The sequence below is a fragment of the Curcuma longa genome, chromosome 1, assembly GCF_044706935.1.
Source record: "Curcuma longa cultivar G26 ecotype Majalengka, Jawa Barat chromosome 1, ITB_CL_G26_1.1, whole genome shotgun sequence".
NCBI lineage: Eukaryota > Viridiplantae > Streptophyta > Magnoliopsida > Zingiberales > Zingiberaceae > Curcuma > Curcuma longa.
Genome location: NC_133861.1, coordinates 10,278,057 through 10,298,570, shown reverse-complemented (window position 1 = coordinate 10,298,570; position 20,514 = coordinate 10,278,057). Strand labels below are relative to the sequence as shown.

The 20,514-nt window shown below is 36.7% G+C and overlaps 4 protein-coding genes and 1 pseudogene across 6 annotated transcripts; 2 read left to right on the top strand and 3 right to left on the bottom strand.

The window, feature by feature from the left end:
• Positions 1–193: 193 nt before the first annotated feature.
• On the bottom strand, positions 194–1,285 carry LOC141817199 (myb-related protein 308-like). Its single transcript, XM_074704900.1, has 3 exons — positions 1,044–1,285; positions 800–929; positions 194–692 (listed from the first exon to the last, which is right to left on the bottom strand). Exons 1-3 carry the CDS (start codon positions 1,174–1,176, stop codon positions 242–244), a joined length of 714 nt encoding a protein of 237 aa, XP_074561001.1. The 5' UTR covers positions 1,177–1,285; the 3' UTR covers positions 194–241.
• Positions 1,286–3,695: 2,410 nt separating this feature from the next.
• On the bottom strand, positions 3,696–5,450 carry LOC141839895 (monooxygenase 2-like). Its single transcript, XM_074727748.1, has 4 exons — positions 5,154–5,450; positions 4,999–5,061; positions 4,517–4,920; positions 3,696–4,419 (listed from the first exon to the last, which is right to left on the bottom strand). The coding sequence occupies exons 1-4, from the start codon at positions 5,378–5,380 to the stop codon at positions 3,896–3,898; spliced, it is 1,218 nt and encodes a 405-aa protein (XP_074583849.1). The 5' UTR covers positions 5,381–5,450; the 3' UTR covers positions 3,696–3,895.
• A 3,085-nt stretch (positions 5,451–8,535) lies between these two features.
• LOC141831647 (BEL1-like homeodomain protein 1) lies at positions 8,536–10,664 on the top strand (annotated as a pseudogene).
• A 3,278-nt stretch (positions 10,665–13,942) lies between these two features.
• Positions 13,943–15,777, bottom strand: LOC141841957 (putative HVA22-like protein g). Of its 2 annotated transcripts, none has more exons than XM_074730172.1 (7): positions 15,657–15,777; positions 15,520–15,589; positions 15,331–15,429; positions 14,869–14,925; positions 14,721–14,784; positions 14,434–14,634; positions 13,943–14,351 (listed from the first exon to the last, which is right to left on the bottom strand). In XM_074730172.1, exons 2-7 carry the CDS (start codon positions 15,549–15,551, stop codon positions 14,142–14,144), a joined length of 663 nt encoding a protein of 220 aa, XP_074586273.1. In that variant the 5' UTR covers positions 15,552–15,589; positions 15,657–15,777; the 3' UTR covers positions 13,943–14,141. The 2 variants fall into 2 exon arrangements, with proteins under 2 accessions (XP_074586273.1, XP_074586265.1); XM_074730164.1 differs by having other exon boundaries at positions 15,520–15,572; positions 15,657–15,775.
• Positions 15,778–16,742: 965 nt separating this feature from the next.
• Positions 16,743–20,374, top strand: LOC141831655 (small ribosomal subunit protein uS11z-like). Of its 2 annotated transcripts, none has more exons than XR_012602080.1 (6): positions 16,743–16,846; positions 17,016–17,140; positions 17,236–17,281; positions 19,583–19,664; positions 19,758–19,884; positions 20,157–20,374. XR_012602080.1 is itself a non-coding variant. In XM_074719068.1 (6 exons), exons 2-6 carry the CDS (start codon positions 17,127–17,129, stop codon positions 20,222–20,224), a joined length of 327 nt encoding a protein of 108 aa, XP_074575169.1. In that variant the 5' UTR covers positions 16,743–16,846; positions 17,016–17,126; the 3' UTR covers positions 20,225–20,374. The 2 variants fall into 2 exon arrangements, 1 of the variants encoding a protein (XP_074575169.1); XM_074719068.1 differs by having other exon boundaries at positions 17,246–17,281.
• The last annotated feature ends 140 nt before the right edge of the window (positions 20,375–20,514 follow it).

Genomic DNA, 20,514 nt, shown 5'->3' with positions numbered 1-20,514 from the left:
CTCCTACTCTCATTTGTCATCTAATTAAAATACACATTTAAAAAATGATAAATCTTTAATTTTTATCCATTATGGCCTCACACATCTCAATATCGAATGAAAAAGCTTTTCCACCGATTTGAGCTACTGTTCTCAATTTGTCATCTAATTAAAGACACATTTAAGACTCAATCACAAGATGATTAAGCACTAATTAATTCAGCGTAATTAAAGGTTTCAAGTCATCTGGTGGTCAATTACATTATGAGTCCCAAAGTCTCAATACATGTGGATTACTACAGTCGGAATTTAGGCAGCTACAGTTGTGGCCACTTTGCCTGAAACTAAGATGGCAACACAAGCAAATGGAGCGTTTGTTTGCTTCTAAATTAGCTTGTGAATCGGAACACTTTGGGGAGTAGTGAGGCAGGCTTATAGAGAGATTGAGGTCGAGCTCAAGGTGATCATTTCCTCTTTCGCTACATCCTCCATCGCTATTGTCTTCACCAAAGTTATTGGGCTCGGCGATTCCTTTGCTCTGACTTTGGATTGCAACTTCTCGATGGGTTTCCAAGGCAATAGCATGATTGATAGGGCCATGGTTATAAGGATCGACACCTTGGCTAAGGAGCTTCCGTTTGATGTGTGTGTTCCAGTAATTCTTAATCTCGTTGTCTGTTCTTCCTGGTAATCTTCCGGCGATCAAAGACCACCTAAACCAATTGATACAAAACAATATTCATCACTCATGCATGAACTAACTAAACTACTCTTGCTATATTTAATTTTGTCTTCGATTTTTTATCATAAAAATATATACTTATTTCCAAGCAGACCATGCAGCCTGATAATGAGCTCATCTTCCTCCTCTGTGAAATTACCACGCTTGAGATTGGGACGAAGGTAGTTTATCCACCTGAGCCTACAACTCTTCCCACAACGAAGCAAACCTATCAAATACATACCACACTTTTTTTTTTCAAAAAATATATACATATATATAGATACAAATATCATATGTAATTAAGTATATAGAACGAAATGGAATTAATCAAATAATCAACCTGCAGCTTTGGGGAGTGATCTCCAACAACCTTCACCATGGGCTTTGATGTAGGAGATGAGCTTTTGGTCTTCTTCCTTGCTCCAAGCTCCCTTGTTGGTGTGAGCTTTTTCACAACATGGAGACCTACCCATGATTCACTCCCATGGGCACATCGACTAAATTCAAAAAGGGGGAAATTATTTTTGAGAAATGAGAGAAATAGATTGGAGAACAAAAGTGAAGAAAGGGGAGGGAAAAAAAGAAGAGGAGGAAGTGGAACAAGGGAGGAGAGAGAGGTGGGAGTGGATTTATACCAGAGCAAAGGAAGATGAAATGGACTTTGACTTAATTCATTTGGGTTGTTTGACTACTTATTTTATTTGTTTTAGTGACATGAATGACTGAGTGAGCAGTTAATGAGTAAAGTAGGGGGTTGGATAAGTTAGGTAGGGCTACTTTCTCGTGTGATTACTGTGTGCTTTTTTAATTCTTTTTTTTTTGCATTTTTTTATTTAACCCTATGTTTTTTCTTAAAACTCTTATATATATATATATATATATATATATATAGATTTTTTGTACCTATTCCCTCCACATGTTAAAGATTCTAGAAGGCCTCACTTTTATTGTGAGTGTGTTGTTGGGGAAAGATAAAAAAGGGTCACAAGGCATCTATCAAATTGGTGACCTACCCTTCTCCTATCCTCATCCTCTTGGTTGTGGTACAAGCTGATCTTTATTTACCAACTACTTTATTCCTGTTTGATATAAGAGAGAACGCAGACAGAGCTGATGGATCATCAATCCATGACAATGAGATCATTGGAGTAGCGTGTCTTTAATTTGGGCTTAATTATTATGTTTGCTGTTAAAATTAATTATTAATTGCTAACAGAAGACTAAAACTTCATGGTGCGCCTAATTTGTTTGTTTTGCTTTGTTCTTCTGAATTATTTGTCTGAAACAAACAAATGGCTGAGGTGACAGAAAAGGAGTGAGATAGGATGAAGTTAACAGTTGGTTGGACGGCTTTGAACTCTATTTTTATATGAGATTAATGTGTGTCATGATATTACCATGTTTTTATACTCGATCGACTCAATGAATCAAAGGACAAGCACCAACCGCGTCACTCGCTCAGTTCAAATATCATTTTCTCCTTGATTAAACTTGATCTAAGACGTCAAGATTAATTAAGAGGAGACGGCAAGTTAATGAAGTAAATCATGGAGTGATGCACTATGATTTAAAATAACAGTGACAAATAATAAATTGTTCGGCTCAATTTAAAATGCCTTAATTAATTAATGGATTGGTCCTCCTATTTGCCTCATCTATCATGAGTGCTATATATACTCCAAAATCATATAATTTAATTAAATTATTTTAGAATTATAATTGCTCGAACTCTATTATTTTAAACACTATTATTTCAATATCATAATAAATAAATAAATGATAATGTGAAATCTACTTATGGAGGAATTAGTATAAAGGTTAAGGCAGTCACATCTTAATGAAGCCTATAATCACAGCACTAAATTGCTCTTGCACACCTCCGTCCTTTCCTGCTTCCCATAGTTTCCCATCACACCGCAGGCATGGTACTCTGCGTACGCAATCGGATCATCGGCTAGTTCTTTTTCTATTTTTTATTTTTTACATATGAAGCCACTCTTCCAGAGAATTTGGAGGTACAAAGTCCCACCCATGACCCATTAGGTGCTTCAAAATAGATGGGCACAGCAACGGCTTCAAGAGCTTGCGTAGTAGAACTTCTCAGTGACATATATAGCTCTTGGTCATGGTGTTTAATTTTACATGGCGAGGACAAGGACAAGAACATCCTGTTAGAATGTCAGTAAGTGAAAGAAACAATTAGCGATCAAATCATAATTCACAAACAAGTACAACATTCCTAACCATTTGCACTCTCGAATGTTTTTTTTTTTAAAAAAATCATGACCTGGTCAAAGAATCATAACTATCAGCTGTCTTTATGTATCAGTGTGTGTCAAGCAGGGGGCACAAGTTTATGGTCTCTCTGTTGAGCTGCATTCTTGACTTCTTGTTGTGCAATGGAGTATTTTGATGTTTGAACGCATTCCATTCTTCAGGAATGAAAAGCAGCTGTAGTTATTCAGTGCAGATCCAAGGTTACTGGGTAGTGCATATTTGCTATTATGCAGTTGTTGTTCTGCATAATAAGAAAGCAGAACTGCAAGAACAAAAATATCACCTTGAGCTAAAATCTAAATTCACTAGCTAGACCAGATTTCCAATATCTAAACAACCACAAATGTTACATCAAGTACATGTGAACAGTCTCAAAGAATAAATGTGAGAGGCATCTCAAATTTATATGCAAGTGCTGGACTATACTTGATACTAGCACTGTATCAAAATATATGTAAATTTGATGTGCAAGTGTTAAATCCTAGTCCATACGTTAACTCTATAGCAAGAAGTATATTCTAAAACTTTATAATGTAAGCAAAAATTATCCACTCATATATGATAAGGTACTAATTTTGGTTAAACGTAAAAAAGAGAAATATAGAATCTTTTTTCAATAGACAACCTATGATATCCACTCATATATGATAAAGTATCAAATCTGAATAGATGTCTAAAATTTTATACATATGTTTATATTTTTCTGTAAATCATCTCCCTATTTAGATGCATACTCTCAACCATATCCATTGAACTATCTCAAGATGTAAAGTTTTTATGGTAATATAATTTTTTTATAATTATTACATCAAACAAAAAGCTCTTCAAGAAGTTGAAAATCACATGGGCAGAGAGTCGCACGATCGATGTTTCAACTCCATCAGTGTTTGCGTTTGCTTGCTAGCTAGCACTTAGCTATTCCGCCGCCGGCAGCTCCCCGCAGTCATAGCCCCGGATGGCCGCCACGATCCTTGGATGAACGTACTGGTAGTATACCCTTTGCCTAAACCACTTGGCCACCGGCCGCCACAAGCGGTTGGAGCCGCCTTGCTGCACCCACCCGGACAGATACGCCGCCGCCACGATCCCAGCGACTCGCCATCGGCGCTCCCGGGCGTAGTTCTCCAATCCAGACTCCAGCAACGGCGCCCGCGCGAGGCACCGGCCCAGCACGACGGCGTCCTCCAGCGCGGCGCACCCACCCTGCCCGATCTCAGGTGTCATGGGATGCATAGCATCGCCGGCGACCGTCACACACCCCTTCTGCGTCCGCTGCAGGAGGAGGTCCCACGGGACCCGGAGCAGCAGCGGCGCCCAGCTCACGGTGCTCGCGTCCGCGTGTTCAAGGGCACATCGCAACTCCGGCGGAAAGTCTTCGGTCAAATGCTGTTGTACTTCCTCCATGATGAGCTCCGGCGTTGCGCCGGCCATCTCTTTATCTGCATTTAATTAGCAATGTAAAGAAGTTATCAACTTTGAAACCGGTGACTGATTGCGGAAAATTGGGAAATAAAACTAGAGAAAACAGAGACTTGCCTCTGGCATCGGAGGCGCGGGTGATGAACCAGTAAAGCTCCTTGTTGTTAAGAGGAACCACCCCTCCTCTTTTTCCATCACCGAGGAACTGCAAGGCTTCATTCTTGAGCTCGTGGCTGTCGGGGAACACCGCGAGTCCCCGAATGGCGGAGCGACCGGAGTCAACAGCCGGCGAGAGGCCCAACCACCGCGCCACGACCGAGTGAACGCCATCGCAGCCAATGAGCACTTTGGCTTTGATAACGGAACCGTCGTCTAAGTGCACAGTTGTGGCCGGCGACGAACCCTGTTCTTGGTCGATGGAGACTATCCTGGAGGAGAACCTTATGTTGTCCGGTGGCAGTTCCTCGGCCAGTGCTTGTAACAGGGCCTTCCTGTGTACTGACCTGATTCCCGAGTCACCTCTGCCACAAGAAACAACAAAAAGTGTTACCAAAACGATACTTTAACGATCTAAAAATTTCATGATTGATATATATTACCTCTCTGTCTTCTCAAAGGGCACCACTTTAGTCGATCCACTTGAAAGATCTGTAACTCGTGATCTAAAAACACAAACAGCATGCTATAAATTACATATATACATAAAAGAATTAATCAAAATTGAGGAATGATGGCTTGAAGAAAGTATTGATACCTGTTGACGGCGGGGTAGAGGGGAATGAGCTTGTGAGCAACACGGAGGGCTTCGAGAGCGCGCCAAGCGTTGGGGAACAAAGTCAAGGCGGCACCGGCGGCTCGGAGCTCCGGTGACCGCTCAAGCACCAAGCTCGGCAATCCCACAATCTTCAGGGCCACCGCCGTAGCCAGCCCGGCGATGCCGGCGCCGACGATGACTACCTCATGCTCATGGTACTTCTCCATTATCCCTTAATCGACAAGAAAAAGAATTCAAGGAAAGATCAGCGATTCTTTCTCTTCGCTCGCCTGCAATTTCTGCTGTTGCTATGATCATCTGACAGATATATAATAAATGAAGATATGATCGCAAACTTGGGGACGACGCTTCGTTGACAAAGGCAACAAGTGTTGACCAGACCTTCGACTCATAAACTTGAGGGCCACGAGTGGATCGAAATTAATTTGACCAAACCATGCAGCAGCACATCTCCTGCCAACACCAACAGAGAAGGGCCATGACATTCAAATTATATTTCACTCCTTTATATTCCATGTTAATCACAATCAAATCAAATTAAGAATAGTATGTTAAAATCTTTGAACAACTCTATATATAAACTAAAATCAATTATAACATCAAAAGAGTTTCTGTGCTTACAAAATTGAAAATCAAAGAAAGTAGATAATAAACTCAAATTGTTAAGTAGGTAATTAGAAAAATTATGTATGAATTTAATCTTGGTTAAAGAAGTAAAATAGGTCAAAATTTTTTATTATAATTTTAAATTTTCAATTTATATATAAATATATATTTATAATCATCTAGTAGTTTTATGTTGAAATGTAAAGTTATAAATTATTATTATTTGTGATCATCAATTAAAATAATTATTTTTAAGTTTTACTATGAATCATCATTATATAGTCATTAACGATATAATATTACTATGGAGAAATGCCATAAATCATACGAATATCAATATGCATAAGTTTATAAGTGTCATCAATGATATAGGTTTGATAAATGATTTAATAAGTGAATTATTTGAGCTAATGTCCTCATAGTGCAATAACATCATTTGATTGCTCTTTGGTAAGATTGAGTTGGCCATTTGGTCACTACTACAGCCTCCGGAGCATAGCTGAGTTGGTTACGATGTTGAGAGTTGCAGAAGAGGGCAAGGGTTCGAATCCTGACGAAATCAGAAAATACTCTTATGCATCGTGACCAACTACAGTTTCTTGATTTATCTCCTCACATATGGTCGTGAGATCGAGCTGATCATCGTATGATGCTGCTAAGATATCGGATTCCACTTTTTTGCAGAAGAGTTGAGCCGCGACAGATTCTAGCTTTTGATATAATAATAACATCATATGACTTATGAGCTAAATTAAAGTCCCCCTCACCGGTGGAATATGACAATAAAGTGTTGTTGCACAAATAAATATTGATTGTGAACAACAATGAGCCACTATAACTCATGTGATGATTAGATATTTTGGTATAAGATTATAGAATAAGAGTTTTTATTTTTTAGTATTCTATTTTCTTTATTTAATATCTTTATTATGTTTAATTTTTTTATTGCAATTGTTAAATTTTAAATTTATATTTTATTGATTAATCTGAGCAATTCCCAAGTTAACTCTTAATATAAATTATGTTAACTTATTTAAACATCATCATAAGGTTAAAAGATAAAAGTTATAAAACTATTAGTATCAATCATAAAAATATTAAAAACAGATAACAATTTAAAAGCAAGATCTTGTGCTGGAAATGAGGGAAGGAGGAGACTGAATCAAATCAAATCCAAATCCAAATCCATCTCAATTTAAACTAACATGCTTTTTTATTTTCATGTCGATGGATTCAATTCTCAATTCAATCCTTTATTTCATGTTTTTATCGATTCAGATTTTTAATACATTTTAAATTTAAATACTTTTTTTCTTCATAAAAATCAATATTTAAGATACTCAGTTACCATTTCCATTGTGACATGAATGCATTGCAAACACAAGATAACTAAATCATCAAGGTTAGACTAATGTATATTCAATGAACTCTAACTATTTATGTATGAACAAGTACTTCAAGTCTGAAAATGAAATTAAATCATCAGTAGAGCCAATAATTTTAGTCCTATGAGATGCAACTTCTCTGCCCACACATTTATTTTCTCTCGGAATTACTTGCTCTTAACGACTCAATTGTCACAAGCTGAAAAATTGACAAATGGGCTACTCAAATTAATACATATATGTCTCTAACTTCTACATTCTTTTTTATTAATACAAATTCCTCTTCCTAAAAAAACTGCTTATTTTTCATATCCATTAATTCTTAAGGAGTATATGAATCACTTTATAAACAACTAATATAAATTGCTGAAAGGGACAACTTAACAGACAATTTATGGTGAATTTTTAGCAGGTTGAGAATTCCATAGTGATTACAATATTTATTTTTGAGTAATTAAGTTAGTTGGCTTGGTGATTACTGATTAGCGGATCAGGGTTTTTAACTATATTTCCTCTTGAATAAAGATTAATAAATAGAGATCTGTCCCCCCTTCGATTTCCAGCTTTCCTTGGATTTCTGCTGTTTGTTTTCTCTGACACTTGCATTCAGATCTTTAACAGTTTCTGGTTGGCTCCTATCTAAAATTAAAATAATTAAGTTCAAATTAATAAGACCACACGAATAGACGACCCAGAAGTACGCTATCAGTGTTCCAGACTTTCGATTCATTCGCAGGCCTTTACAGCTCTTATACCCAATTATATATATAGATGCAATAATTATATCGATCTAAGCCAAAAAGCCTCATTAATTAAAAATTAGGAAAGAAACAAAAGGAGAAAGCTACTGCATGTAGAATATCAGAAGAAAAAAGAGGCATTACGATAACCAAGAGAAAGTTCTTGGTCTCTCATTTCCTACCAGATATAAAAATTTTCAAAGGTGGACTCGCAGGAAGTCTTTTACATGTGTTCATATTAAATTTTGTGTACGATAATTAATATTTAAGCGAAGGCCAGTTCTATCAGACGAACGAACATAATCTCCCATCTACTTTTCATTCTCTTTCAACTTTTTTTGTCTCTTCCAGAAATAAAGATGCGTTTTTGTAGTATTTGTTCTTATTCTTCCAGAGAACTGAGTCGAATTCCCCGGTAAAAATTTTATAATTGATTTCTGTGCTGCTCTCATTAATCCCGTAGTAAAAGAGAGAGAGAAAAAAATATCCTTTACTGTGTAATTAAGCATTGTGATGTATGAATCATGTGAGTTGCTCGAATGGCTCGACGTGGCCCTTTGGAGTTCACTACTCACCATGTTCCTTTTCTCTCTTTTCCTTAAGTTTTTTGTTTCCCAGCTTGTCCTCGCTCTTCCTTGGAGAATTTATTCGAATAATTCCGTAAAGGTTTCGACTTGCCATCGATGGCTACCTACTTCCATGATGCACAGGAGTTGCAGGCCGTCGACGGCTTGCAGACGCTCTACCTCATGAATTCCGGCACCTTCACTGGATACGACGATGCACCAGCGGCGGCTCCGTCGAATATACTCCTCAACACGACGATGAGCAATTCAGGGAACCCAATAGATCAACAGCGACAATACTTCGTTGGCGTCCCTCCTCAACCTGCACCAGGGTTACCCCACAACCTATGGAGTGAGCCCTTCCGATCGGAGATGGCTCGGCAAGAAACTCTCTTCCTCAGCCTGTCCCAGAATGAAGTGGCAGCCGCTCCAGTTATGGCTCCGGCGATCGCCGAGCAGGAGAAGAGCTCTGCGTCTTTCCTGATGGGATCCAAGTACTTAAAGGCAGCGCAGCGGTTGCTGGACGAGTTAGTTAACGTCTCTGACGGAATTAAAGATACGAAGATCGGAAAGGGGACTTCTTCAAGGAATTCGGCGGTACACGGCCGCGACGATGTGGCAGCGATCGCTGCAAATCTCACGGTCGCTGAAAGGCAGGAGCTGCAGATGAAGAAGGCCAAGCTGGTAGACATGTTCGAGGAGGTATAGTTGATAAACATTACCATCAGATAAAAATCTAATCTTTTCTGGTAAAAATCAAACTTTACTCGATTCGTGTGCAAAATTTTCAATTTGAAGGTGGAACAGAGGCACAAGCAGTACCGCCACCAAATGCAAGCCGTGGTGTCGTCGTTCGAGGCTATCGCCGGCTACGGATCGACGAAAGCCTACACCTCGCTCGCCCTTCGGATGATATCAAAGCAATTCCGATGCCTGCGAGACGCGATCGCCAGCCAAGTCCGGACGAGTAGGAGGAAATTGGGAGAGGAAGATGGCAGGGTCGGAGGGACGAGACTTCGCTTCATCGACCAGCATTTCCGGCTGCAGCGGACACTGCAACAGATGGGGATGATGCCGCAGAACAGTTGGCGGCCACAGCGCGGGCTGCCGGAGAGTTCTGTTTCCATCCTCCGCGCCTGGCTCTTCGATCACTTCCTTCACCCGTGAGTCAACAATCCTTAGACCATAATTCTACAAACGATTTGACAAAAACTCGAAAAAAGAAAACAAAAACAAAACATTTTGATTCTTATGTATCGCAGATATCCGAAGGATTCCGATAAACTTGTTCTGGCTAAACAAACAGGGCTCACAAGGAACCAGGTACATGGAAGTAATTAATTGGAATGGTTCACATACAGATCTTCCTCTTGAAATAAGAACTAAACATGCTGAAGCTATGCCTATATAATTTTTCAGGTGTCAAACTGGTTTATAAACGCAGAGTGAGGCTGTGGAAGCCGATGGTCGAAGAGATGTACATGGAAGAGATCAAGGAGCACGAGCAGATCAAGAATAAAAAGAAGAACGATCCGAGCAAGAGTACTGATGCCAATGGAAGCTCCACTTCCAAGCCCAGTGACGAAATTGAAGAGTCAACATCAACCAAAAAAGCCAAGAACAACAACTCCCTGCTCGGATCAATTGAGATAAAGCCAGAGGAGACAAGCAACCAAGAGCTGTTGATGAGGTTCATTGCAGGCGGCGCCATCGGCCATGGCGGCGCTAACTATGGAGCATATCCGATTCGCGAGGTTGGAGGGGGTGATGCAGAGCAGTTGACTCCCAGGTTCTCCGCCAACGGCGTATCCCTCACGCTTGGTCTGCAACACAGTGAAAACCTCTCCTTGGCAGATGCGCAAACATCTCTCCTGCATAGTGAGCGCATATGGGCGGCAGGATGGAGATGACCACATCAATATCCCAGTGACCGGATGATTCACGGTACGATTCTGTTGCTTGTAGACTGTGTCGATGGTGAGAGAAGGGAGGTTAACTTTTCTTTTTCTCAAGAAAGTTTTGAGTTTTAGGGCAGAGAAGAAGGTTAATGATACATGTGAGAACGTAGGATTGATAAACGTAAGTTGCAGAACAGTTTGGCGTATGTACATCACTGCATGCCATTCGAGAAAATAAGATGTACCATAAACTGCTTCACGCAGGTATAATGAACACTTTGGCATTGTGTGCGCTATCAGGTATGATATATTTTTTAAATAATCAGAATTTAAAATTTTAAAACAATATATATATATATATATAATATGATATTTGAACAAATATTCCAACATTACATCAATAGCCATCTTACTTTTTAAATTTATTTGATACACAGAATCAAATCGTCTACTATACTTACTAATTAAAAAATATTTTGGGCAAAATTATCAAGGAAGACTTGAGCTTCTTCTCAATTGACCTACCATATCAAATATGTCTTCGTTAATATCTTCTTATTTAATAATACGTCTATTGAATATTTGTTAGTCTACATTCATATATTCAATTCTCATTTTATTTATTTATTATCACAATCCAATGCTCTGAAGATTAGGCAAAAATTAAAATATCATTTTATTTTTTAAAAACATCAAACATCACTCTATATATTTGGATAAGTCATTGTTCAATCAATATAGGGCATATACTTAAAAAAAATTAAATCGTCATTTAATTAATTTAGCACACATAATTAAACAAACTCAATTATAAAAATATATTTTTGAAAAATATAGAGTATAGTAATATATATAAATTCTATTATAAATTGTTAAAAAACTTAATACGTGTTATAAATTTAAAATATATTAAAATATAAATTACTATAATTAAGAATTTAGCAATTTTTACAAGAACTACTAATTAAATCTATATATATATATATATGTGATCAGTTTTAATTAATTAGAACTATTACATGGATCAAATAATTTAATAAAAACTATTACTTCTAATCATTTAGTGGCTCCAATAATTAGATTCAAAATTTAATTTAAATATAAAATTATCATATATTTATATATAAATATCACTTATGTGGATTTAAAGTTGGCCTTAATATATAAATACCTATAGTCATAAAAAGTCAGTCATTTTTTAATTACCATTAAATTTCTCAGTTGAATTTAGGTCTCGATTTTGTGTAATTTAACGTCAATAACAAACAGTTTGTAAGTGAGAAGGAGGCCCCATGTGGCCTATTTTATTAAGAAACAAAATCTACAGGCATACAATTTGACTAGTCTATATATCTTTGGCTCTCATGCATGATTCATTGAGCTTCTTGTGTGGCACTGCAAAGAACATTTGTCTTGTCTTCGAACGCCACAAGGCTGGTCTCTTTGACCGAGCGTAGACCCTCACTTCAGTCATCGAAGTTACTAGTTTCTTAAATTATGAAAGTGAAAAATCTCAATACTTGCACATTGTATTAAACGTTAAGTTCACTAATTTTTTGCTATTCTATAAAATTATGATATATATACTGAATAAAATACATTAATATGAATTAAAGCGTATTGAAAAATAATTAGAGAACAATATCGATATATATGTAAATAATAAACAATGTTAGATAATTTTTTTTTCGTTTAGCATAGTCAGATTTTCGAAACGTTGACAGGTTCAGGCATCCTGACAATGCATGTCTGCTACGGCATGACCATTTGTCTGGCCATGGGACGACACTTCCGCGAGCTTTTAATAGGAAACATTGCATCAAAATCAATGATGTTGCTTTCTGACCAGAAAAATCAACGATACTGTTTGAGTGGTTCAAGTAATCAATGATAGTGCAATAATTCAGGAGAACGCGGTGGGGCTGCTGAAGCCCACGACCCTGAACTTTGAACAGATCTGGAATTGAAGTGCAGCTTACCCGGACCTATGAACTGTTCAAAGGTCAAGGTTAGTACAAAAGTATAAGATGGATCTGCAAGCAGATCATGGTGTCAGTGATTTGTGAGCTTCGAGGATTTCGTTTGGCCTACCTACAAGAAACGGATCGTGAAGACAGTGATAAAGAAGGTATGGATGGTTATTGTTCAAAAGTTGCAGCTTAGTTCCGAGCTTCAAGATCATGGACCACGGCGAAGCAAACAGACTATATAAATTTGTCGGGCAGTTCTTGGTCCAGTGGATTTCTTTGATTTAATTTTAGTAGAATCATGGTTGAGAACAGAGTTTCCTTTAGCAGGAAGTATTAGGTATTTGATGGCATGCTTGATGATGTAATGAAAGGACCGAAGGGCGATTAAGATACCAATCGAATAATTGTACAGGGAAAACAGGACTGGACCCTTGAGATATGATGCTCCGGTGGGAAAGAATATGGTAAATACATAGAGAGAACCAGGATAGATGATCCAGACTGACGCATTTGATCAAATAATTTTCAGTACGAAAAGTAAATATTGTAGTATCGCTCATGTTGCTGCTATTTTTCAGAGAGGCTTGAGGAAATTTAGGCAGAAGGATGTGCATTAAGCATTAGGTCTCCCTATGAATTTCTTTACACTAAAACTATTTACCACATGCAGCAGGTTTATATTTGAACTTGTAAGTTCAAAAAGATGGTGATTTGAAAGTCTTCGAGTTAGCGAATAACACACAAAAGATAATAATGTTTTCTTTGAGTTATTTCTGCACATCAATTTCATATGTTTTTCGGATTTGTTTGGAAGAAGATGAGGTAACTGACTCTATTTGGTCCTGTTCATTGCCTTCGAGACCTATGGCCTCGTCAATTCATCAGACAAGTTTGCTCCTTCCTAATTGCTTGCCCACTAAGATGTTCCCATTTGGTGACCTTCGATGTTGTTGTGCCCATTGCTAGAGATTGAGCTCTGTATCTCAACATGCACTTGTATGCAACACGTTTTGGGTGGCACGTAGGAAGTGAAACCATAGTTAGACATGGAACGACAAAGATCACCAAAGCATGATGTTGGAGTTTTTCTTTGAGATGTTATTCGTGTCTTAATATAACCTAATAATTTGATTTTTATAATTGTTAATTAATCGATTGTCTTTATGTTCTCATACTAGACCATGGTTGCCAATAAATATGCATTACTATTAAAAAATGATGAATCTCTAGATATTTAGTTTAGTTCATTAATGATTAAAAATATTAAAAGATATCAAGGTCACAGTGTATACATAATCTCCAATTTACTGCATTACTCTGTGCAGCTTAAATTTAGTCAGTAAGTTATCTGAAAGGATCAAGAGAGATCACACCGCAAGAGAAGTTCTAATCAAACACACTCTTTTTTATTTTGAATGTATTGGGGGTTTTCTTTTAGAACAAGAATAAAAAAAATGAACTTCTACAACTGAATGTAAGCTTCATGTTTTCACCTTTGAAAAAAACAAGATAGTTCAAATAGTTTTATTATACTTTGGTAGCAATAACAACACCCATGTAAGATTGTATCAAAGTGACTTAGTTGATCCTTGAGATTGGATCCTTAGCTTCAGTTGCTTGGAAAGTGGCATTGAAGACGTGTAGTCTCAAACTCGATTGCTCAAATGTGCGAGTAAACTCAAATTTTTGGAGAGCAATTGGGAAACAATAATAATAATAAATAAATAAAAGGAATGCCTCTAATTGGTAGCAGTGCAAGCCATCATCTATACAAACACATGATCTATATTTTTTTGTGCATCTTATAGTCGTCGTTGCTTTTCATTACTAGTGGCAAGTAGGATCTCAGCAATCTCCTCTAGTCTCTCCAATCCTTGTTTCTCCTGATTCTTCAGGATTGTCTCCTCTTTCTTCTTGATGGATATGTTCTCCTCTTTCTTCTTCTTGGTAGACGTCTCCTCTTTTTTGTTAGTGAATGGCGAACGACTCTTTGGCGATACACTTTTATTTGCCTTCAAAAGCAAATCAATAAATCGTCTTAAATTGCAACATAAATTGGTATTTTATATGTTCAGACGTCGAACAATCAAGTACCTCAGTACTGGCTGATGCCTTAGAAACGACATAGCGAAGAACTTCAAGAAACAAAATCTGCCCTTTCTCAGTGAAGTTCTTAAGATAGTAGATGAGTAACCGTCCAAATTTGAGCCTCAGGTTTCTGAACCTCTCTTCAATATCAGGCTCATACTGCATCAACAATGGCCGCATGAATGTATCATACACAGCATCAGCTCCCTGTAACCAATAACCATTTTCAAGTTATGTCGTTACTTTAAGATCATTAGTTTAGTAGATCAATTCTCTCATCGAGTTGCATTTACCTCTGTTTTCGGATGCCATAAATAGACCAAGAATGCGAGTTTGGTTTGGTTGTATATTGGAAACCTGAACTGGCCGAGTTAGGGTATGTGCTAGGCAAAAGTTTTATAACGAAGGAAGAACAAAAATTAAGGGATGTTTAGTATTTACATTGGAAGAAGAAAATCCCCAAGCATCTCGATCACAGTCAGTATCGCCACAATGATCCTGCAAAATGTTTTAATGAGTTTATTCGGAGTAATTAATTCAAGAAATTCAATGGCTAATCATATAGATGAAGATTAGGTTAAAGTTAGCAAACTAATCTATAGTAGATAAGCTAAAACCCAACTAACTTCTCCTTTTACCAAACCCGTGTGCTTTTGTAACTTTCTTCTTAAAAGTAAGAACAGAATAATGACACGCTATCTCAAAACATGAACTGATAGAACAAGCAATAATCGAACACAATTCTACAAACTTTGTTCTCCAAATAGACCAATCTCTTCCTTCCACAAATATACTCTAAATTTTCTCTTTTCCTATCGTTGGTTCGATAATGGAAGCTAAAAACTTCCAAAATATATCAAAATATCTTTTTCAGTTTCTTGTTAAAAGAAATTAATTTCTTACCAGTACTTGCACCAGAATTGAAGCTGCCTGGTGTGGCCTGGATGTTGCTCCAACATATTGAAGCAATCAAAAGCAGGGTAAGCATATCCAAACAAGATCCTGCCATTGTTTAAGTTTCATCCAGTTCAAAACACAAAATTAAATGAAACCAGTATTGATTGTAAAATTTTAAAAAAAAAATCGACTTACACAAGGAGTCTGGTTAAGTTCTCGATCAACATCTTCAAACTCCAAAGAAACCTCTAATATTGGAGGAAAACTGTAAAAGTAAGATCAAACATGCAAGAATTGAAGAAGGGAATGAAAATGAAGTCTCTGATGCGCACCTTGCAATGCCTAATTGGGAATCTGGTAGCTTTGCTCTGGTCGAAGAATGGAAGAGAGAGGAAAGATGAACTCGAATGAAGAAGCCAAACCAATTCCTATAATTTATATTTATGATCCCTTCCTATTTTTGAAGTAAACTACGCGTCGAAGAAATAACTAATTTATATTTTTGGGTTGACTTCTTGGGGAAGAGCAGAAAACGCAGCGAGTTGCTTTCACGATACTCCTTCGTCCGAAGAACTAACATTCAAGAACAGATTTTGTCTAAAAGACCCTTTTATCCCTTAATTAACCTTTTTACCAAAATAATAATGAAACTAAGAAATTTTTATTTGGCTCCTTGGAATTTCATTGCTTTTTGGTGTTTGGCCTTCCAAAGCTTTGCTGTAACGTCGTTAATACAGACAGTGAGGCTGGAGCACAACGCGGCTTGTGGGGACGATGAGAGTAGTTAGTACTGAAGTGGATGTGATCTTGTATACTAAAGGGCAGTGTTGTACTTACACCGTCGTCTCGTCGTCGTCGTATCAAATTTGGATGTGATCCAGCTTTAGATTTTGACCGAGATTTATCACATTCAAATCCCTTTATCGAGTTGACTGGGTTTTGACTGAGTCAGATCAAGCATTTGACCCTGTTTACTCAACTTGAGAGCCAAGGAATATATCACGAAGCAAGAAAGAAAGTGTTGTTGAGTTGGACAAGTAATTAAGACTTGAAGCTTCCAACTCGTTGCTCTTTATTTTCCACGTATTGTTTTAGTAATTCAAACTAGCTTTCGTGGAGTTGGATTTGTTTATATAATAATATATTTGTTCTAGAACAAGAGCCTTATCTACATGCAAAATGGGAATGGATTACTACTAGGGCTAAATGAACCGAATCATGTCACCAAAGGACCAATTAATTTGTCAAAAGAAAAAGAGTTTGAATAAAATTATATTTAATTCAATACGCAAGTCTCTGGATCTATCTACGACTGTTGTAAGATCGCGACAATTTCTCCTTTTATAATTCTTCAATTTATTTATTTTTTATTTTTATTGAAATGGCTGAAATTTAAACTCGGCCCCAGTGGCCCATGACAATAAACAAGTGATGTCCACGTGGCAGAACCGGGACATGGTGGACTCGATTGAGAATCGATTAGGGTTCCTTCTCCCACGCTCGTCCCTCTCCCTCCGCCATGGTTTGTGATTTCTTCTTTTATCTATTTCGTGCTTTGGGAAAATCTGCTTGACAAGGGGTTACAGATTTGCATTTAAATTCGCTTTTGTGATTGATTCCGTTCTCATCATCTTTAGATTTACCGTATGGTATGATGATTGATAGCTTGGGCCTGTTGGGTGTGTGTGCAGTCTGGAAGAAAGAAGACTAGGGAGCCCAAGGAGAGGGGAATGTGATACTTGGGCCAACCGTGCGGGAAGGAGAGCAAGTGTTCGGGGTTGCGCACATCTTTGCATCTTTCAATGACACTTTCATTGTGAGACACCCCGTCCTCTTTCAGAATGTGTTTAGTTTAGCGATGCATATTAAGTTGTTAAAGCTTCGTTTTTCCTTCCTTTATTGAACTTCCAGCATGTTACAGATCTGTCAGGGAGAGAAACACTTGTGCGTATTACAGGTATGGTCTTATTAATTACATTTCATTATCTTGCCTGGTATTAGCTTCATTTGACTAGAAAGCTGTCTCTTCTGATGAATATGCATGCAAATGTCATGGTGGGATTGATATGGGCTTTGTAAGCATGGCATTTATTGATTCGGAGGAACTAGTTGCGTTTTGCAAAAAGTTGTCACAAATTTTGTCTAATGTTGTCACAAATGTTGGCTAATGATACAACCACATGATTTATGCTTAAAATAATTATCCAATGATTACGCTTTATATGCTTTAATTTTTGAAGCATGGACCTTAAGATCACCTTCCTTAATTTTGTGGAAGTGTTTTGAGTCATTGATATGCAATATAAATGTCTAGGTTTCAAAGAGTTTTTCTTTGAGACCTTTCGTTGTTTCTTTACAATTTTAGGCCCTCTTAATTTGGCACTTGGTTATCCACAAATATGAGCACTGGAGATGAGCTACATCTTCTTGGCTGTTCATCTGTTTTTGTTCAGTGGATATCTCTTGCCAATAATCTTGTGATGTGCCTAGTTTATGAAAAAGGAACATGCTCAGCTTCAGTCTTTTTTCATCTTATGTAACTTAATGCTGCTTATTTTGATAAAAGAATCTATTATCTTATCCTCAATATGGTTATTGTCATGGTTATCTGTTTGGATTATCAAGTTTGAGTTTGCAATAGTAGTAATTTTGTAATTCGTTGTACTCATAAGTACTTTTGTAATCTTTGTTTGGAATTTTACTTGGGATTGGAGTTGTACTTGATATGCTACTAAAAGTAAGGTAACATTGTTGTAGACATGAACTAACCTTCACTTTCTAGAGTAATCAATAAATAAGGATTTAAATTAACAAAATAAGAATGTGAAACTGTGTTGACCTGCTTATATGGAAGGAACAGATATCTGGTTGCTTATTTGATAAAACAAAGTTGACTTCTCCTTTTCCTTTTTAATAAATACTTTTGGAAGAATTTTTAACTGACCAGCAATGGCCATGGGGTATGATCCTCAAGGTATTTAATGACCACGATGTACCTCATTCCAATGAATAAATTCTCAACTCAACCATTCTTAGTTAGATTAGGCATGGTAGCAGATCCTTTGTGGATCTCTAGCTTTGTTTACCCTCTTGTTTTTTCAAACAAACACTCTATGGCTCTATCCAAATTTTGTTGGGAAAATTAAATAAAATGAGCCTACATAAATCAATCTCATCGTACATTATGATTATCTATTTTGTTGTCCATTAAAAGTCATCAAATAAGACTTAGTAAGTTATTGGGCTTTTAAAACATCTCATATGGTATGGACTTTAATATGTAGAGACCAGATACATATACTGGCACTTAATAAAATTCTAAATTCTAATGAAGTCCCACTTCTCCAATAAAACCACCGCATTACTCTCAACTAACTTCTGCTAGAAAGATATGAAACCACCGCCTTGCCCCACTTTATTTATTTAGTTATTTATTAATAAATAAATAAACTAAAATTCCATAATTCATCTTGAATCCAGGCAAGAATATGAATATACAAATAATATTCATATTTTAATAAATGATAATAATCACAAACAGATTGTAATAATGGCCTTAAATTTAAGAAATTTGACAATAATTAAAGTTTTTTTTTATAAGAAAATGATTGGCAGTATATATATCGTCTAAATTCATGTAAGATCCACATTACAGATTTTTGAATCAATTATATAACTAAGAAAAAACTTAGTTGTAAAAACTTTATCTTTCAATGACTTAACATGAGATGACTCTCTTACCACTTGTAACAAAATTCAAATCTTTGATTTCATCAAAATAAAAATGATAAAATTATCATCAGATAATACCTCATATTAAATCATCAAAAATATTAAATCAAAAGAGTACTTAATCATGAGAGAAGATGAGCGTTGACAACTTTCCACGTCTAAACCTTTTTTAGATTTCAAATCACTCACCAAAGGGATCTGAATGAAAGCCTTATTATGTTTAAGACTAGGGATATCAATCTATTTATCTGTAGTGATTTATTTTATTTTAGCCAATTATAAAAATAAAATAAAACAATTTGGTCTCTACACATTAAAGCTCATAGCATATGAGATGTTTTGAAAACCCAATAATTTAATTAGCCTTATTTGATCACTTTTTTATGGGCAACAAAATAGATAGCCATAATGTATGATTAGATTGATATATGTACCCATTTTATTTAATTTTTCCCAAGTCTTTTGCTTCGTTACTATTTTATCTAGTTGATAAATTTGTTTTGATTTGGAGATTTTGCCCTTCTAGGTGGAATGAAAGGTTGAAGCTGACGGGTGAATCATCTCCATATGCGGCTATGCTTGCAGCAGATGTTGCACAGAGATGCAAAGTATGTTTATTGCCTTGTTTCATTCCTGATATCCATACCTTCATTAACTGGTACAGTGGTGTAATTGTTTGTATTTTTTCCCCCCTTTCATAGGAACTTGGGATCACTGCTTTGCATATTAAGTTAAGAGCCACGGGTGGAAACAAGACAAAAACACCCGGTGGCGCCCAATCTGCTCTGAGGGCACTTGCTCGAGCTGGCATGAAGATTGGATGTATTGGTAAGTAATTTCCTTTTTCTATCTGAAGTTGATTTCTCCTCGTGCGGTTTTCTTTTCTGGACATTGTCTTCTGCAATCAGTATTACTTCAAGAGTTATATTTGAATGATTTGTCTATATATTCTGGTTTGCGTCTTTTGTAATATTTATTAGATTTTTTAATAGATACTTGAAAATAAAATGCTTTGAGTGCTGTTAGTTGTTGTTGTGTAAACTTAGTTAATGTCTTACTCCTGTCATCTGTTCTCGCTAAGTTTCTCTTTGGTACTGCAGAGGACGTAACACCCATACCCACCGACAGCACCCGCAGAAAGGGTGGAAGAAGAGGAAGGAGACTTTAGTTCCCCAGACGCTTTCCCTTGTCTTATTAAGTTTAGCTGGTTGCGAATGGCTTTGTAACGCTTTCCCTCAGTACATTTTTCAACGGGTGCTAAGAAAATTCGTACCACAATTAATTCATGTCAATAAAGCTCGAAATATTAATGAAACCTAACAACTGATGCTTGCAGTTTTGATCTATGGCAATTACTGATCTATCAAAACACATGGGATCATAATCCTAGCTTCCTTCAAATTTTAGTGAACGCAATAAAATTCTTATTAACTGATTAAAAATATAATATTATCAAAT